General features: G+C 41.2%; 1 protein-coding gene across 1 annotated transcript; it reads left to right on the top strand.

The window, feature by feature from the left end:
• Positions 1–65: 65 nt before the first annotated feature.
• On the top strand, positions 66–25,259 carry LOC124141815 (pre-mRNA-splicing factor ATP-dependent RNA helicase DHX16-like). The gene is made up of 18 exons (XM_046509967.2): positions 66–370; positions 726–854; positions 1,899–1,981; positions 3,617–3,788; positions 5,441–5,613; positions 6,749–7,085; positions 8,429–8,617; positions 10,479–10,589; positions 12,065–12,180; positions 13,782–13,923; positions 14,915–14,983; positions 16,717–16,848; positions 17,425–17,544; positions 18,410–18,550; positions 19,661–20,010; positions 20,951–21,275; positions 21,776–21,952; positions 24,929–25,259. The coding sequence occupies exons 1-18, from the start codon at positions 173–175 to the stop codon at positions 25,064–25,066; spliced, it is 3,102 nt and encodes a 1,033-aa protein (XP_046365923.2). The 5' UTR covers positions 66–172; the 3' UTR covers positions 25,067–25,259.
• Positions 25,260–26,302: the final 1,043 nt, after the last annotated feature.

The following is a 26,302-nucleotide window of genomic DNA, read 5'->3' as shown; positions in this document are numbered from 1 at the left end:
TGAGCAAGGCTATCGTGCGAGAGCGAACATACTACGTCATCAGTATGTGTGTACACAAGAACGACTACTGTGCGTTTTGAGAAAATGGCTGCGCCCATTGAGATCAAGTCAACACAGAAGTGTTTCTCTTAACATTCTTGAGATAATATCAACAGAACGTTTCACTAAGACAATGGCTTCTATAGAAACATGGGTAAATGACAAGCTCCACGATCTACTAGGCATATCTGACAAATACATCGGCCAGTACTTCGTTGGACTTGCTGCGAAATCGGAAAGCCATGACGAGTTCGTTGACAAACTTCGCGACACAGGAGCAGTTGATGTCGACGAGCAAGTGACACAGTTTGCAAAAGAATTATTTGATCGGGTGAGTATGAGAGCTATGTCAACCCATTACAACAGTGGAGATAATATTCAGTATAGCCAGCGCCCTAGACCAACTGTGACATGGTTCGGGCAGCAAGTAGTATTAAACAAGCAACACGGAACAGCTGATGAATGTGTCATGAGTTTTGTGTTCTGTAGTATAATTGTATGTCACAAAGAATAGAAGTACACATAATGTCAGCGTGACTTTATATGGTTAATACTTTGCCTGAATGTCTTCAAAGCATAGATTGAACCTAGCACATGTGACCAAGCAGACAAAAGGAAAGGTTCTTGGGCTTGTATCGTGTATAATTGTAGAATTAGCCATATATTGTTTTGGTCTGTTTCTGCAGGTACCTCATAAAAGGAAAATAGAGAGAACCTTGACAACAGATCAACATCGTCAAAAGGAATTAGAACACAAGAACAAGACGTATACTCTGTTGTCTGACGATGAGGAGGACGCTGTGCCTGCAGCAACAGTAAGTCATGAACATGATGAAGTGACAGAAGAACTACTAAAAATACCGAGAGAAAGTGTGTGTGTGTGTGTGTGTGTGTGTGTGTGTGTGTGTGTGTGTGTGTGTGTGTGTGTGTGTGTGTGTGTGTGTGTGTGTGTGTGTGTGTGTGTGTGTGTGTTGTACTAGTCTGGACTAATGCCTAATTTATGGTGCTAACCCACTGAGGTACCATGCCACAGTTTACATGAATACCTAACTCAGACACAGTATACTGACTCTGAGTCGACCAGTCCTTGTCTAAGCCCCTTAATGCCGAGCATCAGGCAGGGTAGCAACAAGTTCCTTCTTCTAACATCTTTTGGTATGGTGTGGCTGGGGATCAAACCCCTAACCTTCCGCTCTCCAGGCAGATGCTCTTTCAAGCCCATTGTCGGCACATCTATTGTTAGACTAGCTACTTAGTTTGTTTGGGTTTGGGTTTCATGTAACAAAACACAGGATGCTCCAATGTTCGTTTGAATAACTGGTTTGTTTAGTTAGATACCTTCAACCAAGATGTTGTACTAGAAGTTATCACAGTCATAACAATGTTGACAGCTATCATTACCAATGATCTGTCACTAAAATAAACATTGATTAATGTGATGTCACCAATTAACTACTAACACCAAATGTATCACTATGACACACTTTATTCAGTTGACAAAAAGCCTTAAAAAGAATTACCCTATTATCTTTATTATTATTATCTATATATGTACTTTTATAATTTCAATTTCTGTACCCAGTAACTGCATCAGACTCCACTAAATAGTGGAATCTAGTGATTGATCCAGCGGTGTTGTGTAGCCAATTATAGGCCTAAACATGCTAAAAGGGACTTCCATATTGGCATATTTAAATGACATGCTACTGTAAGCATGATAAGTCTTCCAGTCTGAGTGTATAGCTTCATGACTTCCTTCAAACATACCCAAGGCTCTCCCTTAGTGGTTAGCACACTCTTGCATTCCAAACTGTTCAGAGTTGTATGGCTAATTCACTTAAACTTCATTTATGTTACAGATGCCAAAGAGAAGTTCAAAGGAGAAAAAAAGAAATATTCGCAAGAAGCAAGAATCATCTGAGAGCAGTAGCGAGAGTGACAGGTATTTGTCTCAGTAGGTCTACAGTGGGCATCAGGCCATCCAGTAGGACTGGTAGTACTAGTTCCAGGGTCAGAAATATTTACAGACAACTTCGTCAATGTAATTAGTCTGTGCATTAAGTCATAGATGCCATGTCATGTTCCAGGAGTGATGCTGATGACCATGATGCAGATATGAGTGTTATATCATCTTCCAGGAATGATGCTGATGCAGATAAGAGTGTTTATATAATCTTCCAGGAATTATGCTGAAGCTCATTCAAGAATTTATTGTATGTTCCAGGAATGATGCTGATATGAGTGTTTATATCTTGTACAGACATTTTGCCAATATGAGTGTTTATATCATCTTCCAGGAATGATGCTGATGCAGATATGAGTATGTATATCATCTTCCAGGAATGATGCTGATGCAGATACAGGTATTTATATCATCTTCCAGGAATGATGCTGATGCTGATACAAGAATTTATAGCATTTTCCAGGAATGATGTTGATGCTGATATGAGTATGTATATTATCTTCCAGGAATAATGTTGATGCTGATACAAGTATTTATATCTTGTTCCAGGAATGATGCTGATGCAGATACGACTATTTATATCATTTTCCAGGAATGATGTTAATGCTGATACAAGTATTTATAGCATCTTCCAGGAAGATTGCTGGTACAAGTATATATATCTTGTTCCAGGAATGATGCCGGTACAAGTATTTATATCTTGTTCCAGGAATGATGCTGGTACAAGTATTTATATCTTGTTCCAGGAATGATGCTGATGCAGATATGACTATTTATATCATTTTCCAGGAAGGATGTTAATGCTGATACAAGTATTTATAGCATCTTCCAGGAAGATTGCTGGTACAAGTATATATATCTTGTTCCAGGAATGATGCCGGTACAAGTATTTATATCTTGTTCCAGGAATGATGCTGGTACAAGTATTTATATCTTGTTCCAGGAATGATGCTGATGCAGATATGACTATTTATATCATTTTCCAGGAAGGATGTTAATGCTGATACAAGTATTTATAGCATCTTCCAGGAAGATTGCTGGTACAAGTATATATATCTTGTTCCAGGAACGATGCCAAGACAAGTATTTATATCTTGTTCCAGGAATGATGCTGATGCAGATATGACTATTTATATCATTTTCCAGGAATGATGTTAATGCTGATACAAGTATTTATAGCATCTTCCAGGAAAATTGCTGGTACAAGTATATATATCTTGTTCCAGGAATGATGCCGGTACAAGTATTTACATCTTGTTCCAGGAATGATGCTGGTACAAGTATTTATATCTTGTTCCAGGAATGATGCTGATGCAGATATGACTATTTATATCATTTTCCAGGAAGGATGTTAATGCAGATACAAGTATTTATAGCATCTTCCAGGAAGAATGCTGCTACAAGTATATATATCTTGTTCCAGGAATGATGCCGGTACAAGTATTTATATCTTGTTCCAGGAATGATGTTAATGCTGATACAAGTATTTATAGCATCTTCCAGGAAGAATGCCGGTACAAGTATATATATCTTGTTCCAGGAACGATGCCAGTACAAGTATTTATATCTTGTTCCAGGAACGATGCCAGTACAAGTATTTATATCTTGTTCCAGGAATGACGCTGATGACCTTGATGCAGATCTGGACATGGACTCGGAGTCGGAGTCAGACCCAGACGAGGCTGAGCGGCAGCTTGACCTGAAGGAGCGAGATGAGTTTGCCAAGAGACTGAAGGACAAAGACAAGGAGAAAACACGAACTGTTACATCTAAAAGTGACAAGAAGGTAGCACTTTGTTGTTACTCATGTTGGGGGTTCTTTGGCACACTTTTTTATCATGTTTCTTTGTCATTTATTTGTTGTTTCATTCTTCAAAGACACACCTGAGCAAAAGTCGGGGCATTTGATATGCTGCGAGTAATTGGTAAATGCAAACTTACTTATCTTTGCTCCTGTCTTTGACAGCCATGTGCCCTTTTCTAGATTTCTAACTTATAAATGCATCTTTGACATCACAAAGTCAATGATGCTCATAATTGCTTGCATATGATCACATGATACTGATAACATCATTTTGCTCTATTATACAACCATATATGCATGAATAGAAATGTATTCTTTTTACAAGTGTGCCACTGGGCACTTTTGGAAATGTTAAGGTGAATTTAATTTGAATTTAAGTGTGCCAACAAAAAGAAGGCTTTTGACCCACTTCGACCTTGCTTGATACCATTTCACCATGAGCTTAATGATAAACTGTTGTATTTTGGAAAGTGTTGCCCCCTTCAATTTCTTTGACATTGATGAAACTCTATTCAATTTCCAAAATGTGAATCATATTTTGTGAATCCTAATTTCGTAAAGTACAGATTCTCGTACTTTGTGGGGTTGAGTCCCATCCGGAATACGCATCCACACTGCCAGAGTAAGGAACCAAATTGTCAGCACACAGTCAGCGATCTAACCCACTCAGCCAACGGGGCTTATACAAAATGGAAGTCCAACAACTGGTAGTCTAGATCACGTACTTTGTGTACCCCTCTGACTAGTGTAAATCATAATGTCTTCAAGCACATTCATGTGGTTAATTTTCCTTGTGTTCGTCCAGTTTACTTGTGCAAAAGTACATTTATCTCTGGTTAACCTAAAAAACGTTGACACCTTTTTTCGGGTAAAGAACAGCGTTTCAAACTACAATGTATGTCATCCGGACAGTTTTTTTAATTCTGTTATGATTTTATCAGTACCATTGTCGAGCTAATCCAAGGAATTTCAAATGCTGACATTTTACATGTATGTATGTGACATCTAATGTCTAGTGAGAGCATAAGTTGATAACAAGATGTTTCTTTATCTGAGATATACATAAGCTCTTTTCACTTCCCTTTAAAAGTTGTCATGACTCAAAAGGCTCACTGACTTCCCATGTTTACAGAGGGTAAAACCTGACATTATCTGTGGTGGCATGAAATAGACAACAGTCTGTGCCAAAAAACGTTCGCGTCTGCTACCCCGAACTTGGCCCCTTAGTACATTTAAGTGTTATAATATGGACTATAATTAGCTGAGACCCATGGAGATCCAGGCTAGAATAGGTCTTCAGCAACCCATGCTTTCTGTAAAAGGCGACTGTGCTTGTCGTAAGAGGTGACTAAGAGGCGATGGGGTGGTCAGGCTCACTGACGTGGTTGATGTATGTCATTGTATCCCAATTGCGTGGATTAATGCTCATGATATCAATCACTGAATTGTCTGGTCCAGACTCGATTATTTACAGCTGCTGTCATAAAGTTTGAATATTGCTGAGGTGTTAAACCTCAAATAAACAAATAAAAACTTTAAATGATAACCAAATGATTTGTTTGTTGTGGTGTAAACATGTTTGTCTGTTGAAAGTGAAATGTTGACAGTCTCCCAACTTGGTGTCTGTATTGCAGGCATACGAAGAAGCCAAGAATCGTCTGCAGCTGGAGACGGAGGACAGGAAGCGCATCATCCCAGATTTGCGGAAACAGTCCCGCCGCGACTACCTCAAGAAGCGAGGTCATGACAAGCTAGAGGACCTGGAAGCTGAGATCATTGATGATGAGTATCTGTTTGATGGCAAGAGGTGAGTTGTGGTGTATATAGTCTAGATTTCTTTCGCATAGTCAGAAGAAGATACCAGGTCCCTCTTTAGCATGCTAGATTTGACAATAATTTCTACAAATTTGCGTTATTGCACTATGATATGATTGTATGATACACAAGCCTATGTGATAAGCTGGACTCAGCATTTACCTCGCACACTTAATGGGTCATCCCACTACTGTGTCAAGGCTGCTGATAGTTGTTTATTTTTATAATTGATGGGTGGGGGCACGGGTCAAGAAAAACTGTTAAATGTATTTGAACATTAAAAAATGTTATATAACATAGGGGGGGGAAGCAAAATATGATGCAGTCCGGTGACCAATCTCAGCCCTAATGTGGCGTCGGGGTAGCCTTGTGGTTAAAGCATTCGCGTGTCATGCCAAAGACCCCCACATGATTACAATGTGTGAAGCCAGTTTCTGGTATTCTCCCCTGTGATATTGCTGGAATATTGCTAAAGTGGTGTAACACCATACTTACTCACTCATCCCAAACACCACACCACACCACACCCCACACCCACCACCACCACCAGTTGGGTACGATATGTCTGAATGGGAATTGCTGGCAAAAACTTTTTAGATACATGTGTCAAATGATCAGATCATGCATACACTGAAGTTGATAGGGGCTTTATCCTTATTCAAACATCTGAGGGGCAGTCGGGTAGCCTTGTGGTTAAAGCATTCGCTCGTCACGCCGAAGACCCGGATTTTGATTCCTGACATGGATACAATGTGTGAAGCCCATTTCTGGTGTCCCCCGCCGTGATATTGCTGGAATATTGCGAAAAGCGGCGTAAAACCAACTCACTCACTCATTCACTCAAACATCTGAAGGTGATAGGCGCTTTACCCTTACTCAAACATATAAAAGTCAGAACAGATGCTTGCTTTGTCAGTATGAAATGTGAACATTACCTATAATTGTAGTGTAACCATAGAGCTTTATGGTTAATGTCATTAAACAGTATATCACATGACTAATGACGGGTCAGGGTAGTCGTGTGGGTACCCAGATCCTTCTCAGGACCCACCCGACCCAAGAACCCGAGTTGCCTGCCCCACCCTAGTACATGGGCTTGTTCCTGACATGCTGTTGTCTGTCATCAGTCTCACCAGGCGGGAACAAGCTGAACTCAACTACAAGAAGAAGGTGCTAAAACTGGCCAAGGACCATCGCAAAGCTGGGGACATCGAGAAGGTGAACCGCTACTACATGCCCAAGGACGACGTGAAGCCCCAGGACAAGTATGTGGAGGACGTGACGGAGCGTGGGCCCAACTATGAACAGAGTCGCTGGGAGGAGGACCATCTGTCCACGGCTCTCCTCAAGTTCGGAGCCAAAGATGCCAAATCCAAGAAGAAGGCTCCGGAGTATGAGGTCATCATGGACGATGAGATCGAGTTTGTGCAAGCTCTCCAGTTGCCGGGCTCCATCAAGGACAAGGTGAGCACATGGTGTTTGTCATGGTACCATTCTTGTGTACTGGTAAACATATCTGGCTTTCATGGTCTTTTTCACAAATTCCAAAGAATCAGCACTGTCAACTAGACCAATCAACATTAGAAATTGGCACTAGTCCTATAGTCCTTACCAAACTGCCCAACAGTTGAGGTATCATAAGGACTAGTAGAAGTTTGCCATTTTAAAGGGTTTTGCTATATGTTATCATTATAACAACTATCGGAATGTAAGTCAGTGGATCACCAGTCACGTTACACATGACTTACTATATTACCCAAAATATTTCTGATATTTAAAGGTTTTAGAGATTCTCAATGCTGATTGGTCAGTTGAAAGATGACGACGTCACTTTGCTTCATTGTTGAGAAAATTATGAATGTTGTCATCCTTTGTTCATGATGTCACAAACTGAATACATTACATCATCTGAGTGAGTAAGTGAGTTAAGATTTAACGTCACATCGGCAGTATTTCAGCCATATCGTGACCATTACATCATCTGAACAATAAACTGCCTTCAGCGAAGACTCTCTGTGCGGTTGACATTTCATAAGCATTCTTTCTTCATTTTCTCTCGTAAATGTCATTGAGTAATATGTCGAATAACCGACTCGAATCTCGGAATTACGGAGTATCAGTCCCTCATGTATGAATGCTGTATGTCCTTCGCCAAAGGCTCTGGATTCTCTAAATATACAACCGTGTATGCATCAGTGTGCAAAATTGGTATGCAGAGCATAGACAAATTAAATAGCTGTGTAAAAAGATTTTTTAGTTTTGACAATTTACTTTTATTAGCCGCTTCAGCCTGGTGATATGTTATGACAGGCATAGGCTCTGAAGTCACAAGGTCCATGAAGCTCCACTAATTATAACAGCCACTGCAACCATGGTCAGGTCCATTACATGTCATTTACATAAATACGAAATTTCAGATTCTGTATTATAAAATGTTAAGAGACCCGTGTAGAATAGGTCTTCAGCAACCCATGCTTGCTGTAAAAGGTGACTATGCTTGTCGTAAGAAGCGACTAATGGGATCTTGTGGTCAGGCTCACTTACTTGGTTGATGCATGTCATTGTATCCCAATTGCGTGGATCAATGCTCATGATGTCAATCACTGGATTGGTTGGTCCAGACTCGATTAATTGTACTCCGCCGTCATATGCTGCGTTAAACAAAAAACGGACGAACGAAAATACAAACGAATGTATTGTTACAACCAAACAATCCAGATAATAAAGAAGTGATCTTGTGCAAAGTTTATTTGAAAGTGTTGGGATTATCACGTTATTCAGAAATGCAAACTCTTTGACTTTACTAGGACCAAATGCCCCAAATGTCAGAGGGGGAGAAACAGAAAATGACCATTGAGGAGACGAAGAAGAGCCTGCCCATCTTTCCCTTCAAGCAGGACCTGATCGATGCCATTCACACCCACCAGGTCCTGATCATCGAGGGCGAGACGGGGTCGGGCAAGACCACACAGATACCACAGTACCTCAATGACGCGGTCAGTACTTCATCTTGTGCCTGCCACGGAAGCCATATTGAAAAAGACCGCCTCAGTGGTCTAGTGGTAAAGCATCAGCCTGGAGAGCTGCGTCATGCCAAAAGATGTTAAAATATGGTACTTGTTGTTACTCTGCCTGGCGCTCGGACTAAGGTGCTAAAACAAGGACTGGTCAGCTCGGAGTCAGTATACTGTGTCTGAGTGGGGTATTCATGTTAAACTGCGGCATAGTATCTCAGTGAACTAGCACTATAAATCGGCATCAGTCCTGACTAGTACAAGCAACAACACACACACACATGTGCATGCATGTCACTATACAAGTGCAATAATCTTGGACATAACGTTAAACCCCATTTCACCTCACCTCACCATGTTGAAAAAAGCTCCTTATGGTCGTTTTGGTTCAAAATGTTATGAAATTTGGTATGTGTGTAGTTAGTACTTGGGATCAACATTTATGCTTCAGGTTTTTTGCCGTGTAAATATCATGTCGTCAGGAACCATTTGAACAGCGAAGCTGACATTCAGATGTATGTTCACACAAAGGATGACACCTGAATTTGTTTGAATCTAATTTTCAAAATGGCTGCCATGGCAGCCATATTGAAGGAACTATTTATTGCCATTACTCAGCCATGTATGTACACAATAAAATCAGATGTGGTACTTGTATAGTGTAGCTTAAAATATATTCTTGTCTTTTTGGCAATATTTTACATTTTGACCTTGTGTGACTATGCTCTTAATTTCTCTGAAAGTGCATATTTGCCTCTGTAAAATTCTTCTTCTCTTAAATTGCAAGGCTGAAGGAGATTAACTTTAGCTGACATATTTTGTTCCAATGATTAGATTTTAGAGTTAGGTTTTAGTATTTTGGCAGGAAATATTTGAATATGAACATGATCAATGATACCAGCTTAAACCATGTAAAAAGTTGACACTTAGGACTGTTGAATACATATGCCATTAAGCTAAGTTGCCTTGGCACTATTATTGTTAATTTTGAAGCGGAAAACAATTTGGGAAAATTAGTTGGTTCACAGAAATAACCTTGAAAGCTATGGCTTGCAAATCACTGTGCCATGATGGGGACAGGGTGTCTAGACAGCTGTTTTATTCAGTTGTGATGTTATTGTAATTTTCCTGAAATGTTTTTAAATGTAATAGTAGGTGAGGTGAAATGGGGTTTAGTGTTGCATTCAAGATATAGCACTTATATGGCGACGTGCATGAGTGTGTGTGCGTGTGTACGTACGTGCGTGACTGCGTGTGTGACTGCTTGTTCAAGTCAGGTTTTATTGTGCTTGCCCACTGGGATACCATGCCATAGTTGAAGATGGATACCCCACACAGTACAGTACACAGACAATCTGCTGACCAGTCCTTGTTTTATTGCCTCAATGCCGAGGGCAAGGCAGGGAAACAACAAGTACCATCTTTTTGTTTGACATGGCTGGGGATCGAACCCTCAACCTTCTACTCTAGGCGAAGACACTCTATCCTCTAGTCTTTAAATGTAATAAGCCAACAATCTACTTTTTGGTCTCTTTAGTGTGTAACCCTTTAGCTTCTAGAAACATGTTTTATTTTGGTTACATAAAGTTTACACCTTGGGGATTCCGGTTTAGAACAGGTCCCCAGCAACCTGTACTGGTAGTAAGAGGTGACCAAATGGCTCGGTGACTTGGTTCATTGTGTGACTGTACCCCAATGGTGTGGATCATTGCTCACTATAACAATCACTGGATTGTCTGTCACCGTCAAGTAGCTGGAATATTTCTGAGTGCAACATTACAGTCATTCTAAAATGGAAAGTGATAGTTTTGTTCTTGTGCATACATTGAGATAAATGTTTCAGGGTTTTAACGAAAATGGCATGATGGTCGGATGCACCCAACCTCGCCGAGTGGCAGCCATGTCAGTAGCATCCAGAGTGGCACAAGAGATGGGATACAAACTCGGGAATGAGGTGAGATCGGTGGCACTCTTCCTCAGGGCCACCATTGTAACAATAGCCTGTACTATGTGGAGTTGACATGGATATAAAGCTTATTTTAGAACTTTACAACCCGAAATGACAGAAAAAGTGGAATAAAGTTACCGGTGCATGTCATTTTTGTAATGAATTTAAGAAATGAAAGAGTTTGTCAGTAAGAAAATGGCAGTTACCCATGGTCCACTTAAAAAAACAGATTTTTTTTTATCACCTCATATTTTCTTGTTTCACCCTGCCAAATCAACTTTAAAGAGGTCCATTTGATAAAACAAGTTTCTTTCAAAAAACTACATGTATTTGGACTTGGAGAAGAAAAGTTTGTTGTACTGGTAATAAATAAACTTTGGCCTGCCTGCTGGATATATAGTCATTAACATTTATGAACATTTCCTCCATAGTCATTGGCTAAGAAGCGGTCACATGTCATTTGACAGAGACACATATTGACTGCAGCTCATGATTTACTGTATTGACTAGAGTTACTAAAAATAGAATGGGGATTTCCCCGGAAGAGGTATTCTTCAAACCTGAGCCAATCAGGTGTCTCAGTTTGTTGGAACCTCTTTACATTGTTGTAGCTAACATATTGAATCTGCTTTTGTCTCATTATTATATAAGAAAACAATTACCGTATATGTCCGCAGATAAGCCGAATTTTGAGGACCAGAAAAAAAAATCTGTAGAAAGGGGTCAGTTTATCCACGGGATACACTTTCATGATTGTCTCTTTCATATCATGAACTGTCAGAAACATCACCTGAATGACGGCTTGACAGGTTACAACTTCCCGAAAGTTTGGAAGTTGCCATGACTACAGCCATTATTGTTATAAATGATCAATAAAATTATCATTATACACCAATTTTGTCATTATTAAAAAAAATTATGCATGTTATTATTTCAGATCATAAGTTTTCAATTGAATGTTCAAGGTTTATCATTCTTCAGAAACTCCACCATCTTTACATATAACAATAATATCCACAAATATAATATATAATCCACAAATGAAATCGCTAATAGCTATTACTTTGCAAAGTTCATAAATTGACAGTGAACAAGTATCTACCTTTATTGAAAGAGGCAAATAAACAACTGAAACGGCGAGTTATTCCGTTCACCATTTGCAAAAACATGTGATCAGCTGTTTCCTGTTTCCTGTGACGTCACAAACGGTGACCACTGTGATTGCTTCCTGTTGTTTAAAAAGCAACACGGTACACAAGGAAATGAGCACTGAGATAATAATTGGGCCGATTGGTATTGTTCTTTCATATTTCGATGGTCAAGTTAATACCTCGACTTATTTAGGGGTCGGCTTATCTGCGATCATATACAGTATGGACTTTATATGAGCTCAATACCTGTATTTATGGACATGTAAAAAGAAGAATCATCTGTGATTGTATAATGTCTATGTAGTCCAGAAAGTCTGGTGTCTATTGCAGGTGGGCTACAGCATCAGGTTTGAGGACTGCACCTCCGAGAGAACTATCCTCAAGTACATGACAGACGGCATGCTGCTCCGGGAGTTCCTGTCAGAACCAGATCTGGCCAGTTACAGGTAGGGCTCTGTGTGTCCATGTTGACTAAGGTGCTGCAAGCTGCTGTATAGAAAAGTGACCAGCGTTAGAAATTGGCACTAGTCCTATTGTCCTTGCCAAACCGACCAATAGTTAAGGTGTCATAAGGACTGTTAGAAATTTCCCTTATTAAGGATTTTGCTATATGTTATCATTATGAGGACTAGTGGACTAATATGTTAGTTTCTCGTGTTGTGATGGTCAGGTCACAAATTAGGTGAAGTGAAGCAATGTTGGTTGCAGGGAGTAGATGGGGTAATGACCGTGTTCTCCAGTTTCTTGGGCTTTGGTCCTGCCCACACTGAAGCACGCAGACTGCCTCCGTGGTCTAATGGAAGAGCATCCGCCCGGAGAGCGGAAGGTCCGGGGTTTGATCCCCGGACACATCATACCTAAAGACGTTAAGAGATGGTACTTGTTGTTACCCTGTCTTGCGCTCGGCATTAAGGGGCTAAAACAAGGACTGGTCGGTTGGGAGTCAGTATACTGTGTCTGAGTGGGGTATTCATGTTAAACTGCGGCATGGTATCTCAGTGAGCTAGCACTATAAATCGGCATCAGTCCGGACTAAAAAAAGCAGCCACACACACATACACGTGTATGCACGTTGCTTTATAAGTGCAATAATCTTCGACATAACGTTAAACCCCATTTCATCCCACCTCACTGAAGCACCCTACATGTAGTATCTCCTTAGGCAAGTGACTTTGTTCGAAATATGCCTCTGTTCACCCTGCAGTGAACCTTCTAGCTTGGGTTCCCAGGGAGCGGAGAATGGAAGAATCTAGCTTAGGCTGTTTACTCCCCAGGGAGTGGAGAATGGAAGAATCTAGCTGAGGCTGTATACTCCCCAGGGAGTGGAGAATGGAAGAATCTAGCTTAGGCTGTATACTCCCCAGGGAGCGGAGAATGGGAGAATCTAGCTTAGGCTGTATACTCCCCAGGGAGCGGAGAATGGGAGAATCTAGCTTAGGCTGTATACTCCCCAGGGAGCGGAGGATGGAAGAATCTAGCTTAGGCTGTATACTCCCCAGGGAGCGGAGAATGGGAGAATCTAGCTTAGGCTGTATACTCCCCAGGGAGCGGAGAATGGGAGAATCTAGCTTAGGCTGTATACTCCCCAGGGAGCGGAGAATGGAAGAATCTAGCTTAGGCTGTATACTCCCCAGGGAGGGGAGAATGGAAGAATCTAGCTTAGGCTGTATACTCCCCAGGGAGAGGAGAATGGAAGAATCTAGCTTAGGCTGTATACTCCCCAGGGAGCGGAGAATGGAAGAATCTAGCTTAGGCTGTATACTTCCCAGGGAGCGGAGAATGGAAGAATTTAATGCCTTGAGCATGCTTTAGTGTGTGCATCTGTGTTTGAATCCCACATGTATCAAAACTTACATGTAAGGTTGTTGACTCAATACAATGATTCAAGTATTCGGTTCACCTCTGTATTACAGATCTTAGTTTAGTGTAAAATTGTCAAACAATAAAATTGTGGAATAATTTGTTTGTGATGAGGTCAACACGACTACTGGTCAAACTTGGTCTGTTGTTAGTGTTGCAATTTATGATTATTATTATTGTTTTGCAGTGTGTTGATAATTGATGAGGCCCATGAGCGGACGCTTCACACGGATGTCCTCTTCGGTTTGGTCAAGGACATAGCAAGGTTTCGGCCTGATCTCAAACTTCTCATTTCTAGTGCGACTCTTGATGCCCAGAAGTTCTCAGAGGTTTGTCACCATGTCCTGACAATTGTTTCATTTAAAGTCGAACCAGACATATTTTTGTCTAAAGGTTTTAGGTATTCCTTTTGAGTAAGGTTGAAAATGTTTCGGAAACACAAATTTAATTCACTCTCTTCAAACTGTCAATTTTTATAACTTATCCTATCTCATACTATGGATTTCTTCCTTATTCTTTCGATCCTTATCACTGCTTATGTGGAAACATGCTTGAACAAAGTTTCCAGCTTCTAAAAATGTTTCAGGCAGGCACATCCAAGCATCACCATGGTCATGAACCAAAGAAATAGGTCACGCACTGTAATGTCGTGTGTTGTGACTTTGAAATGACATGATCACCTGACTGACCCGTGAAGATCTGAGTTGGATTAGGACTTCAGCAACCCATGCTTTTCGTCAAAGGCGACAATGGTTGTCATCAGAGGCGACTAACGGGATCGGGTGGTCAGGCTCGCTGACTTGGTTGATGCATGTCATCGTATCCCAATTAGGCGGATCGATGCTCATGATGTCAATCACTGGATTGTTTGGTCCAGACTTGATTATTTAAAGACTGACGTCATATAGCTGAAATATTGCTGAGTGCAGTGTTAAACAACAAACAATCAAATGATCACCTGACTGCCCCTGCCACCTCATTCTCTCTCTTAGAGCTGACAGGCTAGAGGAGCTGTGATGTGAGGATGGTTGGCATAAATACTGAAACAACAAAACAAAACAAAACATAAAAAAACAATGTATTCTCTAATGCACAATACACGTCACCACAGGGTGGCAGGGGTAGTCTGGTGCATAATGTAATGCAGGCTAAGTATTACATGGAGAATATATTCTGATGTTCTATTGTCTCTTAAGCATGTTAAATATTGAAATATTTGTGAGGTAACTTACTTTTTTATTTAAGTTCATTTATGATGAATAAGAATTGAAATGCACTGTCATTATTGTAGTTGGTAAAAGGTTTTAATTTGTATTTCAGTTCTTTGATGATGCTCCAATATTCCGGATTCCTGGAAGGAGGTTTCCTGTGCATATCTTCTACACTAAGGTGAGATTCTGATTCTCCTGTATACAAGTTGTAGAACCATTCTTCTGTTTCTATAGAGTATATAATCCTGTTTCAGAATACTACTTTGTTTTCCCCCTAATTCACCCTAAAATGACTCTTAATGCTTCCACAGGTACTGAAAATCGGGAAGGTTTTATGCCATGAAATTATTGCAAGTGGCTAGCAATGGCCTTAACTGCGTCTGGAAAGTTGTGTGACTCCCTGTTAAGATATCAAATATCAAAGCTACTTTTGCAGGTGTTATATTTGATAAGTAGGAAGTGGCATGATAAAATGGTAACTCTGTGTCAGTCAGTGAATTTTGAACTATAGATGCATGTGTAGTTGTAGTTGACAAGGGAGGTTGGATTAACAGGTTTAAGAGAATAGATGCTGGCATATGTCTGTATTTCTTTGTGATTTGATGTGGCACTTTAGTGAACTTAGACTAATTAGACTATTGACACCAGAGCTCCAGATAAGCTGCGTATCTGCGTGAAATAAGCATCAGAAATACAGAAATACGCAGTAAAATAAAATCCAAGCGTATCAAATACGCAACGAACATTACAGATACGCTACAAAAATAAAACTTGTGCGTATCATCAAAATATTGTGAAGGAACCCTGCGTATTCAATTAGCAAATCAGCAACTTATTTTGAAATTATAAACAGGTATTCCGTCAACCTTGCCAAACTCCACGATGACAGTTACATCATGATCATTTGCCATCACACTTTCTTGTGGAAGTATCGTGGTATTTTTGAGTCCTATAAAGCTCTCAAACCCACACGACACCAGTTTGCAGGGACTAGATGAATAGTGTTTTTAAACATTTAACTTAAATACCAACATGTGTAAAAACTAGTGGGTAACAGAAATTTGAATACTCAGATAGAATTACTGATACCCAATGATTTTAAAATGCATGGGTAAAATACCCACAACACCAAAAGCTTATCTGGAGCTCTGGACACTAAGTGACAGTATGTAATTATGGAAACACGGGATGTGTTTAAACATGTTCTGGCTGGTGTGACAGCTTGTAGAAGTGAATTCAAGAAATATGCCTCCATACATCTTTTGTTTGTTGTTGGTCTGCAAAATTAACTGCGAGTCTGTGTCACTCGCAGTTTTTGCAGTACATTCCTGCTTGCAAAACGTTCCAGATTTACAGTACTTGCCCTGTTACTGACTTGATAGTGTTTTTAGATGTTGCTGTATGGTTCTGACAAGATCTTATAGGAAAAACAGTGTCGAGGCATCATCTGTTGTGTGTTAGAGGCCCTGACTTGTTACAGGAAGCATCAGCTTCTGTTTAGTGCTCAGTGTCCTCCCTCACATGTATGCCAGTAGCAGTCAGTGCCAACAGATTATAACCTACTGGCACAAAGTGGTCCTTTTACTCACAACATTTTGCTGTCATAAGCTCATGACACCAAAGCCCCCAGCTCTATTCCCCACGTGGGTACAATGTGTGAATCCCATTTCTGGTGGGACTGGCCCGGAATATGCTAAAAGTGGTCTACAAACTCACTCACTCACTCACTCACTCACTCACTCACTCACTCACTCACTCACTCACTCACTCACTCACTCACTCACTCACTCACTCACTCACTCACTCACTCACTCAGGCTGCCATGATACAGGTACAATATTGCTGACTGGCGTAAAACAACAAATCTATTTGTCACTGGTTGTATGAGTCATCTCCCCTGATCTGCTGCAGGCCCCGGAGGCGGACTACCTGGACGCGGTGGTGGTGTCGGTGCTGCAGATCCATGTCACCCAGGCTCCAGGGGACATCCTCGTCTTCCTCACAGGTCAGGAGGAGATCGAGACAGCGCAGGAAATGTTGACAGTACGTGGGGATGTTTACATTCTTCTTAAGTATCAGTAGGCATGTGTACCATGTTGTTCAGTATCAGTAGGCCTGTGTAACATGTTGTTCAGTATCAGTAGGCCTGTGTAACATGTTGTTCAGTATCAGTAGGCATGTGTAACATGTTGTTCAGTATCAGTAGGCATGTGTAACATGTTGTTCAGTATCAGTAGGCATGTGTAACATGTTGTTCAGTATCAGTAGGCATGTGTACCATGTTGTTAAGTGTCAGTAGGCATGTGTGCCATGGTGTTAAGTATCAGAAATACTTTTTTGTGTCCATAGAAGCTGGAAGTCACTTTATTGTTGCATCCATTTTCAAGTGTAACATGCAGGATAGGATGCAATATTTTGCTTCTGTTGTTAGGTAGCAATGACTTTATGATGAAAAGTATGGATAGAGTAGGGTAGATTCTCAAGTGAGGCCTCGAAGAGATCATCAATAATTTTATGTTAAACATGAATTTTGACAAAAGAAAAAAATAGTTTAGGCCACATGGTATCAACACACAAGCAGGATTCCCTCCTTTCATGGTCTGTAACTTATAACTTCAGGAAAGAACAAGGAAGTTGGGGTCAAAGATCAAGGAGTTGGTGATTCTTCCAATCTACTCCAATCTACCTTCTGAGATGCAGGCTAAGATATTTGAACCAACACCACCAGGGGGCAGGAAGGTAGGTGGCAGAGTTTGTCAGAGTTGTCTCCCTGCTGTAGTATATACCCTCCATGATGCAGGCCAAGATATTTGAACCCACACCACCAGGGGGCAGGAAGGTAGGTGGAAGAATTTGCCAGAGTTGTCTCCCTGCTGTAGTATATACACTCCATGATGCAGGCCAAGATATTTGACCCACACCAACAGGTGGCAGGAAGGTAGGTTGTAGTGTTGCCGGAGTTGTCTCCCTGTTGTAGTATATACACTCCATGATGCAGGCCAAGATATGTCAACCTATGCCACCAGGGGGCAGGAAGGTAGGTGGCAGTGCTTTCCAGAGTTGTCTCCCTGCTGTAGTATATACCCTCCATGATGCATGCCAAGATATTTGAACCCACGCCACAAGGGGGCAGGAAGGTAGGTAATAGTGCTTGCGGGAGTTGTCTCCCTGTTGTAGTATATACACTCCATGATGCAGGCCAAGATATTTGAACCCACGCTACCAGGGGGCAGGAAGGTAGGTGGCAGTGCTGCCAGGGTCACAGCAGTCATTACTTGTTTGTAAAATATAATAACGGTCAGTCGGTCAGCAAATGGGCTATCACTGTGATGAGCTTGGTATGTACCCTCCATGGTGCATGTCAAGATATTTGACCCCACACAACCAGGGGCAAGGAAGTAAGTAGTTGTAGTATTGATCAGTGTGTGGATTTATTAACATGATGCCGAGTAATTGGAACAGATAATTTACTACTTAAGGTAAAAAAATTCATAGTACGTCTATAAATCTCAGATGACTGTTTTGGTAGTTAAATCTTAAATTTCTTCTTCAAACATAGTACCTCATAATGTTCCTCACACAATGTTCTTCTGACTTTTTCAAGGTTATTCTGGCAACAAATATCGCAGAGACGTCCCTGACAATAGACGGCATCATCTATGTGATTGATCCTGGTTTCTGTAAAATGAAGAGCTACAACGCCCGCACAGGCATGGAGTCACTGGTTGTCAGTCCTATATCGAGGGTATGTTCTGCTAATAATAGGGATAGACACACTCTAATTCACCAGTTAATTGCAATACATTTGTTTTTTATGATTTATTTGTATTGCCATCTGCCACCTCCATTGTGTAGTTGAAAGAGCATCTGCTGGAGAACGGAATGTCGTGGTTATATCCCCAGCTGCATCATACCAAAAGATGTTAAGAGATGGTACTTGTTGCCTGGTGCTTGGTATTAAGGGCATAAAACAAAGACTGGTCGGCTCGTAGTCTGTATGCTGTGTCTGAGTGGGGTATCCGTGTTTAACTGTGGCATGGCTAGCACCATAAAACCTGCATCAGTCCATAATAGTGAAAGCATCAACACACTCATAGTGAGTGAGTGAGTATGTTTTTTTACGCTGCTTTTAGAAATATGCCAGCAATATTCCAGCAATATCACGGCGGGGGACACCAGAAATAGGCTTCACACATTGTACCCATTTAGGGTGAACGCTTTAACCACTAGCTTACATCACCGCCCCCCCCCCCACACACACACACACAGTGACAATCATGACTTCAGTGTGTAGTGTCAGCAATACTTGCATTTAATACATATGTACTCTATTTCATCTTTCTTATACAGGCATCAGTCACTGACATTGGCCTTGTTTCCATCTAGCCTAATGGTTAAGGTGTTCACTTGCTATGACCAAGGCCCGGGTTCGATTTCCCACATGCATACAATGTGTGGAGCAAATTTGTGAGGTTCCATCCACGATACTGCAGGAATACTGCTTAAAAATTGGCATAAAAGAACATTCACTCACTCTGTCTGTCCGTCCGAAAACTTTGTCCACACGATTTCTCTTAAACTATTCAGTGGATTCATCTCAAACTTAGTACATATAATCTGTGTCATATGGAGGGGTGCAGTCCCAAAAAAAATTGTTTTTAGGAATTTTCCATTTTTTAATGAATTTTTCAAAACCTAACCATATCCTAGCTATTTAATTTGAAACTAGTGACACACAAGCGGGTCGGGAGTATTATTGAGCCACGCTCACTTTTGTCCTCGTTTCTTACCTCTTCAACCAGTCAGGACAGTAGAATGATGACAAGAGTGTATGATTTATTCTCGACCCTTCCAGGCGTCGGCCAATCAGCGGGCGGGTCGGGCAGGGCGTGTTGCTGCAGGGAAATGTTTCCGGTTGTACACGGCATGGGCGTACAAGAATGAATTGGAGGACAACACCATCCCCGAGATCCAGCGCACCAACCTCGGCAACGTGGTGCTGTTGTTGAAGAGCCTGGGTATCAACGACCTCATCAACTTTGATTTCATGGACGCGCCGCCCCACGAGACACTGGTGCTAGCCCTGGAGCAACTGTACGCTCTCGGGGCACTCAACCACATGGGGGAGCTCACTAAGCTAGGGAGACGCATGGCCGAGTTTCCCGTCGATCCCATGATGTCAAAGATGATCCTTGCTTCCGAAAAGTAAGATGGATTTTATTATCAGCATTATTTTGATCCTTGTGACCCATGGGGATTTTGGGAAAGAATATATATGTCCCCACGGACCTATCCTTAGATAGGTAATGATAAGAGGCGACTAAATGGATTAGATTGTCAGGTTCTGTGAGTTGGTTGACTGTTTCATTGTATCCGAATTGCATGGATCGATGTTCATGATGTCAATCACTGGATTGCCTTCATTGTTTACAGATTGCTGTCATGTAACTGGAATATTGCTGAGTGTGGCATTAAATAACTATCAACAACGTAAACTTGTAATGTTCGAATGTTTATATTTCATTTTATCACTGTTTATTAATAGTCGATGAAAATTAAATAAATTATTATTAAAAAATCAGCGTTTAGGACATATATAACTTATTTTGTTTTTGCTTTGGATTTTAGAAAAAGATAACCTTGATATTAAACCCATGTTTCTTCTTAAGGCTAAATACCCTCAAATAACACGTACTCAGGCATTGGAATATCGAGGACCCCACGATGAATGGGACATTGAAACACACTCAACAATATGTATCCTTATTAAGTCTTTGGACCGCCTTCGTGGTCTAGTGGTAGAGCGTCTGGAGACCGGAAGGTCCGGGGTGTGATCCCTGGCCATGTCATACCAAAAGACATTTAAAGATGGTACTTGTTGTTACCCTGTCTGGTGCTCGGCATTTAGGAGATAAAACAAACACTGGTCTATCACTATAAAATCGGCATCAGTCTGGACTCGTACAAGCAGAGAGACACACCTACACATGCATGCACGCACACAAACACATACATGTCGCTATATAAGTATGATAATCCTGTACGCGAAAGTTAAACCCCATTTCACCTCACCTCACCTTATTAATTCTTTGCCTGAAAGACAATCATTTTCTGTCACTAGAACAATGACGTTTTTTCCCCGCAGATACAAGTGCTCAAAGGAAGTGATCACAATAGCTGCCATGTTGTCTGTGAACAATGCTGTATTCTACCGTCCCAAAGATAAGATTGTCCATGCTGATACGGCTCGTGTGAATTTCTTTGTCCCTGGAGGAGACCATCTGACCCTGCTGAATGTATACACCCAATGGGAGGACACCGACTACTCCACACAGTGGTGTTACGAGAACTTCATACAGCACCGGTCCATGAAGCGAGCTCGCGATGTCCGTGATCAACTCGAGGGACTCCTGGACAGAGTGGAAATAGAGATTGTTTCCAACCCTGGAGAGACTGTCAATATTAGAAAGGTACGTGTCCATGGCATACCGTCTTTATACCAGGAGTTTCTACAATCAGATGGTTACAATGTTTCACAATGCTACTAACGAGACAGATATGAGTATCCCTGGCAGACTATCTTAATATCAGGACTGTCTACAATCAAATGGTAATAATGTTGTGTAACACATTTGTACGGGGAAATGTAGCACTGTACACACACGCACACGCACACGCACACGCACATACACATGCACATACACACGCACATGCACACGCACACGCACACGCACACGCACATACACACAGATTGCAATGTAAGTGCAACGTTAAACCCCATTTCACCTCACCTCTGAAGTGGTTGTGTTATTGTGTTCCTATAGGCTGTGACAGCAGGCTATTTCCACCACCACATCATGTTTGTGTAGACTATTGTGTCAGTTCATCTCTGAAGTGATTTTGTTATTGTGTTTCTGAAGTGTTTGTGTTATTGTGTTTCTGAAGTGGTTGTGTTATTGTGTTCCTCTAGGCCGTGACAGCAGGCTACTTCTACCACACATCCAGGATGGACAAGGGCGGACAGTACAAGACAGTCAAGCACCATCAGACAGTCATGATCCACCCAAACAGCTCACTGTTTGAGGAGCTGCCACGATGGCTCATCTACCACGAACTGGTGTTCACCTCGAAAGAGTTCATGAGACAAGTGAGTGAGAATGTGATCTTGTGGTCACCTCGAAAGAGTTCATGAGACAAGTGAGTGAGAATGTGATCTTGTGGTCACCTCGAAAGAGTTCATGAGACAAGTGAGTGAGAATGTGATCTTGTGGTCACCTCGAAAGAGTTCATGAGACAAGTGAGTGAGAATGTGATCTTGTGTTCACCTCGAAAGAGTTCATGAGACAAGTGAGTGAGAATGTTATCTTGTGTTCACCTCGAAAGAGTTCATGAGACAAGTGAGTGAGAATGTGATCTTGTGTTCACCTCGAAAGAGTTCATGAGACAAGTGAGTGAGAATGTGATCTTGTGTTCACCTCGAAAGAGTTCATGAGACAAGTGAGTGAGAATGTTATCTTGTGTTCACCTCGAAAGAGTTCATGAGACAAGTGAGTGAGAATGTGATCTTGTGTTCACCTCGAAAGAGTTCATGAGACAAGTGAGTGAGAATGTGATCTTGTGTTCCTGAATGAGTGAGTTCCTGAGACAAGTGAGTGAGAATGTGATCTTGTGTTCACCTCTAAAGAGTTCATGAGACAAGTGAGTGAGAATGTGATCTTGTGTTCACCTCGAAAGAGTTCATGAGACAAGTGAGTGAGAATGTGATCTTGTGTTCACCTCTAAAGAGTTCATGAGACAAGTGAGTGAGAATGTGATCTTGTGTTCACCTCGAAAGAGTTCATGAGACAAGTGAGTGAGAATGTGATCTTGTGTTCACCTCTAAAGAGTTCATGAGACAAGTGAGTGAGAACGTGATCTTGTGTTCACCTCTAAAGAGTTCATGAGACAAGTGAGTGAGAATGTGATCTTGTGTACACCTCTAAAGAGTTCATGAGACAAGTGAGTGAGAATGTGATCTTGTGTTCACCTTGAAAGAGTTCCTGAGACAAGTGAGTGAGAATGTGATCTTGTGGTCACCTCGAAAGAGTTCATGAGACAAGTGAGTGAGAATGTGATCTTGTGTTCCTGAATGAGTGAGTTCCTGAGACAAGTGAGTGAGAATGTGATCTTGTGTTCACCTTGAAAGAGTTCCTGAGACGTAAGTGAGAATGTGATCTTGTGTTCCTGAATGAGTGAGTTCATGAGACAAGTGAGTGAGAATGTGATCTTGTGTTCACCTTGAAAGAGTTCCTGAGACGTAAGTGAGAATGTGATCTTGTGTTCCTGAATGAGTGAGTTCCTGAGACAAGTGAGTGAGAATGTGATCTTGTGTTCACCTTGAAAGAGTTCATGAGACAAGTGAGTGAGAATGTGATCTTGTGTTCACCTCTAAAGAGTTCATGAGACAAGTGAGTGAGAACGTGATCTTGTGTTCACCTCTAAAGAGTTCATGAGACAAGTGAGTGAGAACGTGATCTTGTGTACACCTCTAAAGAGTTCATGAGACAAGTGAGTGAGAATGTGATCTTGTGTTCACCTTGAAAGAGTTCCTGAGACAAGTGAGTGAGAATGTGATCTTGTGGTCACCTCGAAAGAGTTCATGAGACAAGTGAGTGAGAATGTGATCTTGTGTTCCTGAATGAGTAAGTTCCTGAGACAAGTGAGTGAGAATGTGATCTTGTGTTCACCTTGAAAGAGTTCCTGAGACGTAAGTGAGAATGTGATCTTGTGTTCCTGAATGAGTGAGTTCATGAGACAAGTGAGTGAGAATGTGATCTTGTGTTCACCTTGAAAGAGTTCCTGAGACGTAAGTGAGAATGTGATCTTGTGTTCCTGAATGAGTGAGTTCCTGAGACAAGTGAGTGAGAATGTGATCTTGTGTTCACCTTGAAAGAGTTCCTGAGACGAGAGTGAGAATGTGATCTTGTGTTCACCTTGAAAGAGTTCCTGAGAGGTAAGTGAGAATGTGATCTTGTGTTCCTGAATGAGTGAGTTCCTGAGACAAGTGAGTGAGAATGTGATCTTGTGTTCACCTTGAAAGAGTTCCTGAGACGTAAGTGAGAATGTGATCTTGTGTTCCTGAATGAGTGAGTTCCTGAGACAAGTGAGTGAGAATGTGATCTTGTGTTCACCTTTAAAGAGTTCATGAGATGTGAGTGAGAATGTGATCTTGTGTTCCTGAATGAGTGAGTTCCTGAGACATAAGTGAGTAAGAATGTGATTTTGTGTTCACCTTGAAAGAGTACCTGAGACGTATGTAAGTGAGAATGTGATCTTGTGTTCACCTTGAAAGAGTAACTGAGACGTAAGTGAGAATGTGATCTTGTGTTCACCTTGAAAGAGTTCCTGAGACGTAAGTGAGAATGTGATATTGTGTTCACCTTGAATGAGTTCCCGAGACGTAAGTGAGTGAGAATGTGATCTTGTGTTCACCTTGAATGAATTCCTGAGACGTAAGTGAGAATGTGATCTTGTGTTCACCTTGAAATAGTTCCTGAGACGTAAGTGAGTGAGAATGTGATATTGTGTTGACCTTGAAAAAGTTCCTGAGATGTGAGTGAGAATGTGATCTTGTGTTCACCTTGAAAGAGTTCCTGAGATGTGAGTGAGAATGTGATCTTGTGTTCCTGAATGAGTGAGTTCCTGAGACAAGTGAGTGAGAATGTGATCTTGTGTTCACCTTGAAAGAGTTCCTGAGATGTGAGTGAGAATGTGATCTTGTGTTCACCTTGAAAGAGTTCATGAGACATAAGTGAGTGAGAATGTGATCTTGTGGTCACCTCGAAAGAGTTCGTGAGACGTAAGTGAGTGAGAATGTGATCTTGTGTTTACCTCGTAAGAGTTCATGGGACGTGAGTGAGAATGTGATCTTGTGTTCACCTTGAAATTGGTCATAAGTGGTAGAAGATAACAAACAGGTAGTAGAAATAGACCAATTTTTTTTATTAACGGTTAAGAATTATTAACAGAGAAGAATTCATGAGAGGCAGGTTTGAAACATGTTTGATCTAATCCCTTCTATAGATTCTGTTGTTATTGATGAACATGTTTGTCTTGATCTCAGTATCCTGACTTGGTGTTACAGGTGATTGAGATAGAGAATGGCTGGCTTCTGGAAGTGGCGCCACATTACTACCGGGCCAAGGACCTGGAGTCAGGCGCCAATAAGAAGATGCCAAAGAAAGCGGGAAAGGCCAAGGATGACTTGAACAGAGTGTATTAAAAGACTTGCAAGATAATCTTTGTTTTTCTCAACCCTAATGCCAAGTGTTGAGGAATTAAAACAACAGTTGGGGGCACGGGTGGCCAAGTCGTCTAAGGTGCCGTGATTCGCTTTGCAGAGTTATGTCCCTAGGGCACGCCAGAAGCCTATGATTGTGGGTTGAATCCCGGTTCGCCCCGATGATGTTTCTAGTTTTGTCAGCACCATACCTGTGCTCGTGGGTTTCACCTAAGTGGTAAAGGTCTGAGACCTGCATCACTTCAGGCTTTCCTCCCACATTAAGCTGACATGCCGCGATATGACTGGAATACTGTTCAAAGCGGCGTTTAACCCAACTCACTCACTCACTAAAACAACAGTTATGTGGAATCAGATGTGATGGATTTCTTGATGATATTTTGCCACTGGTAGTGTCAGACATCTATAAGCAACAATGAGTTGAGAAAGCAGATGAAGAAATGTATTTGTTTGCATTGGAAGTGTTAGGTTCAGGTCTAAAAAGCACCAATGAGTTGAGCAAGCAGATTGAGACATGTATTCAGTGAGCAGAGTCGGATTCAGGATTTTCATAAAGGAGAGGGGGACACAGCCAAAGTCATTGCTTGAACACATGATAGAGGAACTGACACAGGGGTCTTTAAAATAGGAGAGGTTTAGCATGGTTCAGTTTTAGTAGAACACATATATCTTCAGTCTATGCAAAACCATTTTGAGTCTACTAGCCCGAACAAGGCTCTGAACATAATTTTTAGCAGATTTATTTTTTATTTATGGACTATTAGCTGAACTCACTAGACCGAACAGAATTGTAGTAGACTCTGTCTTAAGACTAGTGGCAAAAGCCTCATCAAACCTACTACAGAATCCCTGATTGTTAAGAAACACATGTTTTAGGTGTACAAAGTACTATGAAAAATCATTATGTACATACCATACTATTCTTGTACATATCCCATGTTGCCTTGCTGTATATATGTATATGTGTGTAAATTAAACATTCAAATCTTAGTTTGAGTTTGAATACTATATTCAAGGTAGTTGGTGCTCGGGGCCTTTGCTTCACTGGTCTTTTGGTTCAAGCAGGAAGTGTCTTTAGTTATTTGGATAATATTGAAAACTGAAGGTGGGAATTGATGCTTGCAAATTTGCATGCAAGGCAAGGTTAAGAGGTTGAGCTAGTCTCTCTGAAACCAATATTTGAACTTTCAGATGATATATCCCTGAGATATTCCAAGT

Source organism: Haliotis rufescens, unplaced genomic scaffold (genome assembly GCF_023055435.1).
Source record: "Haliotis rufescens isolate VD_foot unplaced genomic scaffold, xgHalRufe1.0.p SCAF_8, whole genome shotgun sequence".
In the NCBI taxonomy this organism is placed as follows: Eukaryota; Metazoa; Mollusca; class Gastropoda; order Lepetellida; family Haliotidae; genus Haliotis; species Haliotis rufescens.
Note: the sequence above shows the minus strand (reverse complement) of the source record. Positions and strands in the feature narration are given on the sequence as shown.

What these genes read in the sequence shown, in the direction of transcription:
- LOC124141815 (XM_046509967.2), top strand. Translation starts at nt 173, where the DNA reads ATGGCTTCTATAGAAACATGGGTAAATGACAAGCTCCACGATCTACTA. An exon ending in GATACAAACTCGGGAATGAG is followed by an intron (nt 10,590 to 12,064) that starts GTGAGATCGGTG and finishes TGTCTATTGCAG; the next exon opens with GTGGGCTACAGCATCAGGTT. An exon ending in CGAAAGAGTTCATGAGACAA is followed by an intron (nt 21,953 to 24,928) that starts GTGAGTGAGAAT and finishes TTGGTGTTACAG; the next exon opens with GTGATTGAGATAGAGAATGG.